The sequence below is a fragment of the Pseudorca crassidens genome, chromosome 20 (genome assembly GCF_039906515.1).
Source record: "Pseudorca crassidens isolate mPseCra1 chromosome 20, mPseCra1.hap1, whole genome shotgun sequence".
NCBI lineage: Eukaryota > Metazoa > Chordata > Mammalia > Artiodactyla > Delphinidae > Pseudorca > Pseudorca crassidens.
This window is the reverse complement of record NC_090315.1, coordinates 28,544,041-28,557,169: the sequence shown is the minus strand read 5'-3', so window position 1 is coordinate 28,557,169 and position 13,129 is coordinate 28,544,041. Positions and strand designations below refer to the sequence as shown.

General features: G+C 51.2%; 1 protein-coding gene across 1 annotated transcript in view; it reads left to right on the top strand.

Moving 5' to 3' along the window:
• The first annotated feature begins 446 nt into the window (after nucleotides 1–446).
• ZNF423 (zinc finger protein 423) overlaps nucleotides 447–13,129 on the top strand; it is a 329,134-nt gene continuing 316,451 nt past the window's right edge. Inside the window, exon 1 of the mRNA XM_067717900.1 lies at nucleotides 447–816. Within this exon, the coding sequence (XP_067574001.1) occupies nucleotides 777–816 (40 nt within the window). The 5' untranslated portion in view covers nucleotides 447–776. The remainder of the gene's footprint in view (nucleotides 817–13,129) is intronic.

Here is a 13,129-nt window from a genome sequence, read left to right as displayed (position 1 = left end):
CCCAAGTAGGCTGAGTTGAGGGATACCCTTCCCCATCCATCATAATTTCCAAACCAGGCGTTTGGGCATTTAAAAACCATTAATATTTATTATTATTTTTTGTGCAGCAGGGGGTAATCTGAAGGCTTTTTTTTTTTTCCGAGGGGTGCTGAGCTTCCGCGCTCCCGACCGCCTCCCGGTCTCCTCCCCCCCGAGACCCCCTCGACTCCAGCCCCGTCCCCCCTCCTCAGATGGGTTCATTGTGAGCTCCGCACCGGGTTGCGTAGCCGGACGCCTGCAAACTTTGCACAAAAATCCGGCAAGGGGCGGAGGAGGAGAAGGAGGAGGAGGGTGAGGGTGGCGGTGGGGTGGGGGAGGGAGGGAGGGAGGGGGCCGCAGGGGCCGGGGGCCGGCGGGGGGTGAGGAGGAGGAGGGGGGCGGCTTTTTTTTTTTTTTTTGCATAACTCGGCTCGGCCGAGTGGCCTCCGGACTCCCCGCGCCGCTGGGACCGCTGCTGGGACCGAGAGCCCCCGGCTGCCGCATTGCAACAGGCAGGGCCCCGGCGCGCCCCCCGGGCCTCCCCCCGCCCCGGAGCGGCCTCGGCCGGCCCGGGCCGCCCCCCCCAGGGAGGCCGCCCCGGACCTGCGATCCGCTCCCCACAGCTGCCGACCCGGCTGCAAAAAAAAAAGTTTCCGAGAGGCAAGAGGAGGAGAAGGGGGAGAAGGGTAGCCCGGAGCGGCGGGGGGCGGCGGGGGGAGCCGGCCGCGGAGGGCGACGGAGCGCCGGGAGCCCCGGACATGTCCAGGCGGAAGCAGGCGAAGCCGCGCTCGGTGAAAGGTGAGCGAGCGAGGCCCGGCGGAGGCGCGAGCGAGCAAGGAGGGAGGGAGCGAGGGAGGAGGGACCGGCGAGCGGGCGGGCGGCCTGGGACCCGAGCGAGCGAGCGGAGAGGAGGAGGAGGAGGCGGAGGAGGCGGAGGCGGAGGCGGAGGAGGAGGAAGAGGAGGGGGAGGAGGAAGCCGCGAGCCGGAGGCGGAGGCAGTGGAGGTGGAGGGGGGCATACCGCGGACACCCTACCCGCCCGGACCCTCTCCGGGCCCGGCGCCGCCGCCCGCGGGGGACTCGGGCCTGGGGGCGCCGCTGAGGAGCCCTCGCTGCTCCCTCCTTGCGGGCCCCGGGCCCACGTGGCCAATCAAGGGGTGCGGGCCCGACTTGGCGGGGATTGCGAATCTCGGCGGCGGCGGCGGCGGGCGGGCGGCGGGAGGAAGGAAGAGGCGGTGAGGATGGGCGCCCAGGAGGCCGGTAGCTCCGAGGCCGCTCTCGCTGGGCCCCGGGCCTTGCCGCCTTTCCTCTGTCCACGCCTTGTCGCCCCGGGAAGCCGAGGGCGGCGGGCGTTGCTTGCGCGCGCCCCGGGCCCCGGCCCTGGCCGCCGGGCGCCCCCTCCCCGCCCCCTGCCCAGGCCGCCCTCCCGGCACGGGCCCCCATACTTCCTGCCTCCTCCACCGAGGCCAACCGGGCCGGGAGCCTCCGTCAGGAGTTCATTGTCTGCGCAGCGCCGGCGGGACGCTGGTCCCGAGGGGAGCGCAGCGGCTGCCTTGCGCGCCCCTCCGCGGAGAGCTCCCGCGACCCGACCCCGGGCACCCACACCCTCGTCACCTAGGCTGGCTTCCCGTTTCAGGTCCCCGGAGTGCACACGTTTGTGAGGACACACAGCCCCACATCCCCCTCTTCTTGTCCTTGTCTCGCATTTTATTTCTACCGAGCGCCCGCGGGCCGAGCGGGGCCCTGGAGAGCAGAGGCCCCGGGGAGATGCCGCATGAAGGCAACTGAGCCCTTCCCCTGTCCTCTCCCCACCCGCTGCCCTCTCCTGGCCTCGTCTGCTGCTTTGTCCCCATTCCAGTCTCCCCCGGGTGGGTGCCCGGCCTCCCCCGTCCCCCGCGCTGGGAGATGACAGAGGAGGGACAGGATGAGAGCCGCTACGTCTCTGGAGCCAAAAGTCCCGAGGCCCTTGTCCTCTCCCAATTCCCTTGATGACCTCTGGCCCGAGCCCAGTTCTGCTCTGAAAAGTTCATTTCCTGGAGGCCTGCGCGGGAAGGCGCAGGGGCCCCTGCTCCCTTCCTGCCAGCCTTGCTCCTGGCTGGAATGGCTGGGGCTGCATCTGGCAAGGAGGGTCTTGAGACACCCGCCATTGCTCTCCTTCCAAAGTCCCAGGAGATCGCGGGCACTCGGTTCAGCAGAGATTCTCCCTGTCATCTTAGCAGCGGACCAACTCAGTCCAAACTCAGCAACCCGCTTGCTCCCTTTCCTCGTTTTCCTTGAGATAAGTTGGTGTTGTTCCCCTCACTCTGGCAGGCATCCCGGTCCTGGATAGCCTGACCTGTTCCACAGAACTGGAGGGTTTAGAGGGTGTTCTGGTTGAAACCAAAATGGAGACCTCAGTAAGGGGACAGGAGAACGCTAGATGTTTGTCCTTTTGCTGAATAGAAGGGTTCTCGGTTTGAAATAATGTTTGATTTCTTTTCTCTTTCCTTGGCTCACTGCTCACTCCTTCAAGAGCCACTTAAGGTGGCCCAGAGGAAAATGTACAATTGGAGTCTCTGGTTGGAAAAACAGTTTTATCCAACTTGGGCAGTTGATTTTGAGTTAAATCTACGTATAGAAACAGATTTTTCATAGAGGAAGATGCAGAGCTTACCTACCTCTAACTCGAACCCATGCCTCCATACCTCTTTCTTTTAGAAGTCGAGGCACAGAAAGCAAAGATGGAGCAATTTGCCCGGAACAGATGGGTGGGTGTTTCAGAGTTGCTGGAACCTAATTCTAAAACCACTCTGTGTATCACTGAGAAAGACTCAAGAGTCAGTCTTCAACCTTTCATGGAATGAGCTTGGACATGATTTTTAATGAATGTCTGTCTCTCTCAATGTGTATATGTACATGTATAGCAGAGAATTCAAACTCATTGATGGGGGGAAGACAGCAAAGTGGGAACAAGACTAGTGTAGGCATTTTGAGAAGCGTTGTAAATATCAACCACACAGCGCCTTGCCTTTCGGCCCTTGGAGTGTGAGATCCTCTCTTTCTTCTCGCGACTCTTTGCATTTTCCAAAAGCAGCTCCAGCCCTTGTCTCTCACCATTTTGCCATTTATTCAGTTTACTGGGGTGAACAGGGTGGAGATGCCGCCCCTTAAGGGGGAGGAATTAAGAGAGAAGATAATTTGAATAGATAAGAGTTACAGCAGGTGATGGATTTATTGCTTTTCAAGAACTGCCTCCCCTCCCCCCCTTTCTCAAGCAATATTCAAAAGTGTGCTTGAGTGTGGACAGCTCCTTATCAAGTGTTTAAAATGACAAGGTCTTCACCTTTAAAGATGCTTCTTAAAGAACAGTGGTACCTTTTGAATTTTATTTTATTTGGCCTCCGCTGCTGTGTGTCAGGGCTAACGTCGAGGCATTGTGGACTTCCCCAGTCCGCACATTATATGTTGTGAAAGTTGCTTGGCTGTATAGCTCGTAATTGATCTAGCAAATGTGAAAGCCCATAGCAGGAAGGAAAGACAGAAGTATAACAATTTCTAGTGGATGCTCAGAAAGTGTGATTTGCAAGCAGGGCATGACAGGTCTTAGTGGGGACGTCGCACCTCCCACTCAGAGACACAACCTCCCTTCTGGAGTGGGGTCACTTGTCCCCCCTGGATGTTTGTCTTTCTTTGGAAAACCCAGCTCCCAGGGTGGACACCCAACAAATAGAGAAGAGTGCTAGGCAGTAGGGCAGCGGGGAGAATAGCCTCGTTGGTCGTCAGAAGCCCTGTGATTTAAAAAAAAAAGAACCACACACACCAAAAAAAATATCAGTGTTACAAAAGTCACATTTTCTGACCGATTTCTCCCTCCCGACACCATCCTCTCCCTTTCTGTTTCCTGGTGGTGTGGTGTGGCTGTTGTGAGATGATTTGTTCCCTTTGATAATCTCGGCCTCATTCTCCGGGGTTGTTCCCATCACATCTCACTGATGTTATTTTGGCCAATGATATCAGGTGGTTTGTTAACCTACTCCCTTTACCCACACTGCCTCCTCAGATCCACAAAACAGCCCCTCCATTTATATGGAAAATTAATACATCTTTTTTCCCAGGCTCAGCTTAAAACTTTTGAATAATTGCTAATACTGTTGATTTCCTCCATCCAGCAACTGCCTGTTAATTACACTTCTTAATGTTAATTAGCGCTCAGGCTGTGTCCATGGACCCGCCAACCACAACATCCCAAAACTACCCCCAGTGACTTCTCTGTGCTCCCCTCCCCTTCTCTGTCTTCCTCTCCTGCCAGCCCATAGCTCCTCCAAAGTCCATCTTATAAATTTGTTGGTCTAGGGACTTGGAAGCGGTGTAGTTTGCCACTGCTCGTGTTTCCATGGAAATAATTGAGTTGTAATAAAAAGAGGCATCTGAGGTTACAGGTTTCTTCATTCAGCTGAGACCACATACAGGTGTAAATTGTCCAGATTTGTTTGGCTAAACGTACATGAGCTTGTAGGAAGGGCAAAACAAATCCTTTCTAGGTTCTTTAGCTTTCTATGTGGATTGGGGCAGCTAACATTTAATCCCCCCTTCCTCAATTAAGTCACCAACTCCCAGCTTTGGGAGGACCTGTCTCACTCTAGAAAACATCCTTTATGTCTAGTAATTACTGTTTAGATTCTTCCACTTGTTTCCTTGCAAAAACTGAATAAGCAATAAGATAAACTATGTGTGTCGGACAGGAGGACCCTGCTAAACGTTTAACCATAAGGTGCTGAGTGTGCATCGCACGAAAGGTGCAAAATGCTGGTGACTTTACAGTCATGAAGTAATTGCGTAGAACCATCCTGGCACTGTTGTGGCCTGCTACAGCATGTTAACAGGGGAGGGGGAGAGGGAGGGGGAAAGTGGAGTGCAGCATCTGATACAGCGTTCCTAGCTGGAGACTAAAACTGCAGGTCTGGTTCAGTCTAATAGAAAGTTGCAATCATTGCTATATCGGTAGCCAGCTCTTAAGCTGGTGGCTCTGGAATTCTTCCCCTGATGTAGGATTTAATAGTCTGGCAATTAGATGCATTGATTTCTCTTAACTGTTCATTTGGATGTGTAAACGAAAGAAACCTGCCACCGATGGAGACGGGCCGCCTGGCTCTTGGAACAAGGCTGATTTAGGAGGTGGTGGTAGGAGAATGGATATTTCAAGGCAGTGTTGGGGCCAGTTCCCTCTTCTTTTAAAATTTCAGCCCATTTTGCAGTAAAGTGAATAGCACCAGTTTTTCAGATACTGTTTAAAAATAAACAACGGTGTCCAGTTCTGTCTGAAAAGTAGAAGCATCCTCTTCTGCAGATGTGTATAGAGTAATGTTTCTGTCTTTGAGTGACGGGACTCACTTGCGTATTTTCGGCAGATGGTCTGTTAGGTACCAGAGGGAAAAGTCACAAAACACCTTGGCTCTGAGTTCCAGAGGGACCTCTTGCCAGAAATGGAGTTAGTTCTCTCTCCCCCTCCTAGAGGCCTGGGGTCACCTAGACCACAGTGGCTCTGTCAAGCCCTGAAGAGGTGTGGGGACATGGTATCTTGGACCCCTTGGCAACTGGTGGGCCATGTGACTTCAGTGGCTTGGAGAGTGGGTAGGTCGCAAACGTTAGCACCTCTTAACTCGCTGCTCCTGGACCTGCAGGTTTCTGTAAGCGTCACTAACTTCTGACATGCAGGCATCTAAAACTGTCTTGATGGTGGGCAAGCAGAGGAAGGCTAGCCCTATCTTGGCCCTCTCTTTTTTTTTTAACGGAGGTGGATGGGTGGGTTTAGTTAACTCTTTGTTTGCCCGAGGTTAAAATGGGCTTACCTTTCCTGGACCTTGTCCATGGTACACTGGTATTTGCAAAGAATATTATCTTCACGTCTCGAAAATGTTTGCAATAGATATCAGGGTTCCTTTCTGATCTGAGGGTCCAGGGTAATTACAACAGAATGCCTTGAAAACTGTTAGTGGGCTCCCCGTTACTGTGGGTAGCCGGGGAAAACCTTGATACACCTTGGTTGGTGGATTTGACAGTTTCTGCAAATTCCTGCATGTTAGTTGGTAATCAGAGTAGTTTTGCACCCAAAATGGACTAATAAAGCCTGGATTGGTTATATTCCAATTGAAGTTTTTGGCGCCCTCAGCTCCCTCTGACTGTGGGAGAGGGTAGGGTGGAGTGGAGCGGGGGAAGTGCTGGTGGAAACTTTTGATACATCGCTTACCTGCCGGGGATGGGGGGGGGGTTGTACACTCAGTAAATAAAAATACTTTACCTCTTTCAAGGAGCGCCAATTAGCTGATTGCTCCGTGTGGCTGTCTTTAAGGAGAACGCTGTTTTACCTATCTTCTTTTACAAAGGTTTGATTTTTAATGTCTTGTGAAAAGGATTCTCTTTGTCTTGATTGCTGTCAGGAATAAAAGCATGATGGTAATATCCCTTTGAAAGCTATTGTATTGTCAGCCCTGGCTGACAGCGGGAGGGCCTCCCAGTGTTTTAGATTAGTGCTGTGAAAACACTGACATTTTCTTTGTTACATTGCTGTTGCTCTACTTGCAAAGTCAATTACACAATGTCAGAGCTCAGTTACGAGTTGACTTTGGAACTAGCAATGTCTTTTCATTCTCTTCTTAAAGATATAATTTACCTTTGTTGTTGTTGTTTTGTTTTCTTTTTCTCTCTCTTTTTTGACCTGCTTCCCTCTGGTGACCACCGCCTCTGCCCCCTAAGAGTCAGAACGTGTTAGCTAGGCAAACACACTCTGGTTTCAATCGTGGCAAGTCAGATTCAAAGGCTGCTACATCATTATCTCAGAATTCTTCTGCTCATTCACATTTCAGTGGCTTCTTATTGATATAGTGACTACAGCAGCCAAGATACATAAAAAACCCATCGAATGAGATTACGGTGTTGATAATCTCTTATCAAGTGGGTTGCTCTGGATTTGGGGTCCGTAAGGTTGGCAAATTCCAGGTTTTCTTTCTTTTTTTTTCCTGACCCGGGCTGAACCAAGTTCCTGGGTTGATGGTACCCCCAGCAAATAGTTCTTTGCTGCAGAAGATTTATAAACATTCTAATCTCAGAGGCCAGGCCTGGTGAGTTTTAGACTTAGAATCTTGGATGACATCATGGTAGGGATAGAAGGGTCTCATAAGAGGACCTTGTAACCCACCCTTCTCCCACTGCAGACAGCCAATGCGAAATTATAAGGCTCTCTAAGGTACCTTTACTGGGTGCCCTTGAACTCAGGAGTGATTTTCATTCCTGTCTTAAGTGTGTGAAATCCTGCTGCCGAAGGGGAGGCAAGCTTGACATGTCCAAAACTGAAAATGGTCAGGGTGGGTGTTTTTATTCATGTCCCTCCCCCTCCATCCCTGCCTTCTCCAGGAAGAGAAAACCAGAAATTCCTTAGTTCTCTGAACCTGGCTGCCAAAGAGGCAGCCACCTGAGAGCGGACGGAACTCGGGGCAAGGAGACTTCTGCCACTGACTCCAGATGACAAGGACGCTTCAGGAAACTCCAGCCGAGGACACTAATTGTGGGCCCCCAAAGTTGTTATTATGAACTGCCAGACAAGAGCCCGTGTTCGCCAGCAATTTGTCAGGACTAATTTTGTTTTTCTCCAATAATTGAAAATTAATGTCTTGAAGTGAAAGCAGATGTTCATGTCATCTTCTGAATTGGGATATAAAATGGGGCTCTGTAGATGGGCTCACTAATTTAACAGTAATTTCCCTCTCGCAGCTAATGGGGGTGTTGGGCTGACGCTACCTGAGGCCGGGGTTGGGAGATGAGAGCATCGGCTGTACCAGTTGTACTGTCTGAGGTGGCGGGAGCATTCGTTTTGGAGGGAGAGCAGGGTAAATAAAAGTATTTCCTGGGGCTATGAAACCTGGAGAATTCGTTAATTTGAATAATCATTCGTGCAAGAGATATTTATTGAGATGATTCAAGGCTTTATGCTGGAAAAGGTGAGGGAACCTTGGTTTGGGAAGAGAGTGGATTCCTACAGGTTAGAGGATCCTCGGCGCTGGGTTCGTTACCTTCACCTGGAGTGAAGCTGGTTAAAATTGCGGATTCCTGGGTCCAGATCCTGGAGATACTCACCCAGCTGGTCTGGGGAGGGGTTCAGAACTCTTCATTTTTTTTTCCGTTTAAAAAAATTGAGGTAAGGTATACATACTGTAAAATTTACCATCTTAACCATTTTTAAGTGTCCAGTTCAGTGGCATTAAGTACGTTCGCGTAGTTGTGCAGCCGTCACCACTGTGAACTTTCATTTTTAGCCAACGCCCAGGTAGTGGTGGGTTGGGCGTGGTCTTAGCCCATCATTCTCGGAGGAGGCCATCCAGTTCAAGGCCTCCGTTTTCTAGGGAGAGATGAGAAACAGAGGCTCCGAAGATGAAGTGATTGGGAGAGCTGGTGATGCTTTTCCTAGCTCTGGTGAGAGAGGGGAGACTGGAGTGCCCGAAGTCCGGGCAGGGCAGATGAAGGCTCCATCAGGGCTGGTGGGCTGGGGGCTGGGCAGGAGGGGTGCTTAGGAGCTGTTGAGTCATCTGGTGACCACTCTGAGGATGAGAACATTTGTTCTGTCTCCCTGAGGGGCACCGTTCCTCTGGAGACTGAGACTGGCAGGTGTGAGGTTGCCCTGTGGCCCTCACACCTGCCTGCCAGGACCCAGATGGCCCCTCTGACCTACCCAGCCCTGCACACTTCAGGCTGGTTTGTCTGTGATGGGGAAGGGGAGGGACAGCTGTTGGGAAATGGTCACGTTGTTGCCTTGATTCCCAGTCGCAGTTTGCCCACCACCTCTGGCCCGCAGGTCTGGGTGCTGCAGACGCTTATACTGTTCTCCTTGGAGGTGCCAGGTGCCTTTTTCTCCCCTGTTTTTTTTTTTTTTTTCCTGAAATTGAAATTTGCCCTTTCGTTACCTGGGCATGAATTATTTTTTGCAGCGTTGTCATTCCCTATCCTGCTGTGAGGTTTATCTCTTCTGTTGATCCTAATTAAATAAAACATACTGTCCACCTAACTCCTGTTGCACTGAATTCTACCTGCCTGAGACAGAGTGATGGCCATCTGGGCTTGGTTAGGGAGCAGGGCATGGCTGGATAAGGGAGCTGGGATGGTAGTGGCTGTCACATCCTGGCTGGGTGTACCCCCTTGGCCTGGGGACTGCAGGACCTCATGGCCACCAGCAACATACAGTGTATTTCTGGTTCCTGAACCTGAGATATTGCTTTGTCCCTAGCCCCATGGGGCTGCAGGTCTGAACTTGGGGAGACGAAAGTCAATCACCAGCTCCAGGGAGTCCCCAGGGAGAGGGTGAGGGAGGAGAGGCAGGCTCCCAGGGCAGGGGGATGGAAAGAGGGGGCAGGCTCCTGTCGCCTGGGATGGAGGCTGCAGAGAGCGCTGGGTTCTCTGGGGAGCCGTGTCCCTGTCCCCTATCCCCTCAGGGAGAGAGGGACCAGCTAGGGGCCTGGCACGCATGTTGGGAAGACTCTACTATTTTTGCCCTTGAACTTCTCGGGATCCTGAAAATCCCACGTTGAAGAGAAACCTTGGAGGCCACTTCCTTCAGACTTCTTGGAGTGTGTTTATGGCATCCTTATTTCCATCCAGCCTGGACTCACACACTTTCTGTCTGAGGGAGCTCACGACCTCTGTGGCACACCTGTGCATTTTCAGTTTGAATTTCACGTGTTCGTCTTTCTGTGAAGCTGCCGTCCACCTCCTGTAATTGAGGTGCATTGGTTCTGGGTCTGCCTCCTGGGGCAACAGGGAGTAACTCAAATCTCAGGTCCTCAGAGCAGCCCTGTTGAGAGTTGGCAAAACTGGCCTTGCTCTTCTTGTCCAGGGGGAGGGTTTCTTTATATAGGATGCAGTCAGCCTGGTGGGCTTCCAGGACGCCACCCTCATTCGCAGATGACCTTGACTTGGGCTTCTGGGTCCCTGTGTTGAAAAAGGATTTGTTAGGTGAATGAGTAAGTGTGTAAACTGTTGAGGGAATAAATGAACGGGTGCACAAGTGAATGAGTGAATAGTGAACAAATGATGGGTTAATGACGGGATGAATTCCTAGATGAATGAGTCGATGAGTGAGTGGGTGAACTGATAGGGAGCACAGATCATCTTTGTGGGTGACTTGGGCTCACAGCTGACATCTCTGGTGGTCTCTCCTGCCCCCCCTTCCCCTCCCCCAGTCTCTGTTCTGTTCAGGAGGTGGGACATGCTCTCTCTGGAGGACTGGGAACCCTCATGCCCCTTGGGGTTGGCATGCTTTGCACCCATTCTCCCCCTTTATCCTCAGCCCAGATAGGGGCAGGGGTGTGTGTAGTACTCTCTGCTATGAGATTGTAGCTAGTTTATTGAAGCTACCGTGCCAAGCGTTGTGCTGGATTGTAAAACATTGTTTTCAAATGATAAAAGCAATATGAGATTTTCATACTAACTTTAAATAAAACAGAACTTTCAGTTGAGTAAAGTCCCTTCCTCTCCCCCCTTCCTGCCACAATCCCGAGGGGGCTTCAAAGTGGACCTATTTGACCCAGCTTGGTGCTGGCCAGGACTCTGCAGTCCAGCCTCCATTAAGCGACCTTCAGGACCTTCTGCATCTTTCAGGGATGGTGTGCCCTTCAATAGCACTAGGAGTGAGGGATGGGTTGGGAGAAGCAAGGAGGAAGGAGAAAAATGGGATGTGTTTGTGGGGAAAACTGCCAATAAAATAAAAGTGTAAAAAAGAAAGACCCCCTACTCACTGAAGGTCTGAGTCAACATTGATTTATTTCTCTGGAACGGGAGGGTTGCGGTTTGGAGGAAGCATGCTCTGTGATCTTGGGCGGGACAGCTCCCACTGTGGGCCTCGGTTTTCCTGTCTGTGAAATGGGATGGAACTGGTTGGGTTGGCTCTCTGTCTTAGATGGTTAAGATGTTAATTCCTGGAACATAGGAATGGGAAAGCACAAGATGCTTTGGCTTTAAAATAATACAGACTAGAAAGATGTTGTCAGATATTTTCAAGGTACTTTTTAAAGTGACGGGTCTGCAGAGCGAGAACACTGAAGTGGCAGATGTGGGGGATCCGCCATCAGGGCAGCTGGATCCTCCCTGGCTCCCCCAGCCCTTTTGAGGATTGAGGGGAACATTGGATAAGAGAAAACATGTCAAGGGCTTGACTGTGATGTCGGTATCTTTTCACGTGTCTGACAGTTCAGTCTGAGGTGCCCCTGGCTCTTCTGGCCCCAGGGCCTTTGCCAAGCATCCTTGGAGCAAGCCCCCCGATGCTCCTCTAATCCAGGGGCAACGTGGGTGGAGAATGTCCAGGTCCTACATACGCCCATCCAGAGTCGCCATCGTGGCCGGCCCTGATTGTGGGGAGGATGTGGAGGGTTAGTGAGCAAGCACTCACCTGTGCCAGGCCCTGCCTTCAGCTCCTCCCACCTGTCCCCACCCCCACCCCCCGTCAGTTCTTACAACAGATCTCTGACTTATCTTCTGGACCTCAGTTTCATGGATGCACACACTGAGGCCCAGAAGTACCTTGGCCAAAGTCACATGGCTGGAGGGGCAGAGCTGGGATTAGCTCAGGGCTGGTCCAACTCCGGAGCCTGAGTCAATAGCCATTCCCTTTACCTATAACAGCCCAAGGGACCCGAAAAGATAACAGAGAAACTCATGCTCTCTCCAGGGGCTGGAGGAGTGCCTGGACTCTGGGCTGGGAGAGAGGGTCACAAGTGAAGGCACAGGAGGTCTGTCCTGCTCCACCACCCATCTGTGTTCTCCTTTTGGGCTGTCCATATCCGCATCTTAAAAAAAACGATTTACACATCTTAAAAAATAATTTAATCTCTCCCCCTTCTCCCCCGGGGATGAACACTGTTATCCACAGTTATTTTCCTCCCAGACCTCTTCTGTGGTGGATTTATACAAAAACATATGTGTAGACACCCATGCATACATAATTTTAAACCTAGATAACATCGTATAGTGCTTGACTACACTTTCTCTTATTTGCTATTTTCATAAAAGAGTGTTTCCCATCTTGGTTACACATTAGTATCATCTTAGCACTTAAAGAAATAACATTACCTGGGCCCCACCATGGACCAAATAATCCAAACTCTTTGAGGATGGGGCCCTAGGTGAGTTTTTTTTTTTTTTTTAAAGCTTCCCGGGTACTTCGACTGTGCAGCCAGGGTGAAGAACCATTAGTGTAGGAGACATCATCATGTTAGTGTTACAGACGACTCCACTTCAATAACCATAATGCTGTAGAATGGGTGTACCAGCATTTATACACAGTCCTCTACTGAGGGACGTTTAGTTATTCACTGTTATACACAAGGATGCAGGGAGCGTCCTTGTTTATAAATCTTTGTGTTTCTTAGGCTAGATTCCTAGAAGTGGAGTTATTAGGTCAAAGGGTAGACACATAAAATTTGAAGGATATTTCCAAATTGCCCTGCACAAAGGGTGTACCTTCAGTAATAGTGTGTGAATGCATGTTTCCCCAATCCTTGCCCACATGATGCATTCCTTTTCTCTTTTCTTCCCCTTTTCCTCCTCCTCCTTCTTCTTTCCCCCCTTTTCCTTTTTGCCAATCTGGCAGGCAAGAAACAGCTCATTGTTTTAATTTGTACTTTCCTGATTGCTGGTGAGGTTGACCATTTTTCTTATCTTTATAGAACATTTTTATTTCTTCTTTAGAAAGGGGAACTGAACTGCACTCTGAATGTGGAGCTTGGGGGTGTGGGCGATACTTTCCCTCAACTAGTCCTTTAGTCATGCTCTTCTCCCTTCCATCCATCATCCATCCATTCACCCATCTATCATCCATCCATCATCTGTCCTCCATTGATCACCTGTCCATCCGTCATTCATCATCTATCCATCCATCCATCTGTCGTTCATCCATCCTTCTCTCCCTTCCCCTCTTCTCCCTCCCCTCTTCTCCCTCCCCTCTTCTCCCTTCCCTTTCCTTCCTTTCCATCCATCCATCCATATCCTGAGTATCTTACCCAGGTGAGTATCTTCGCCTGGGCTCCAAGGAGGATGTAGAGATGAACCAAAGGGAGGCCATGCCCTCAGGAAGCCCACAGTCTGGAGAGGAC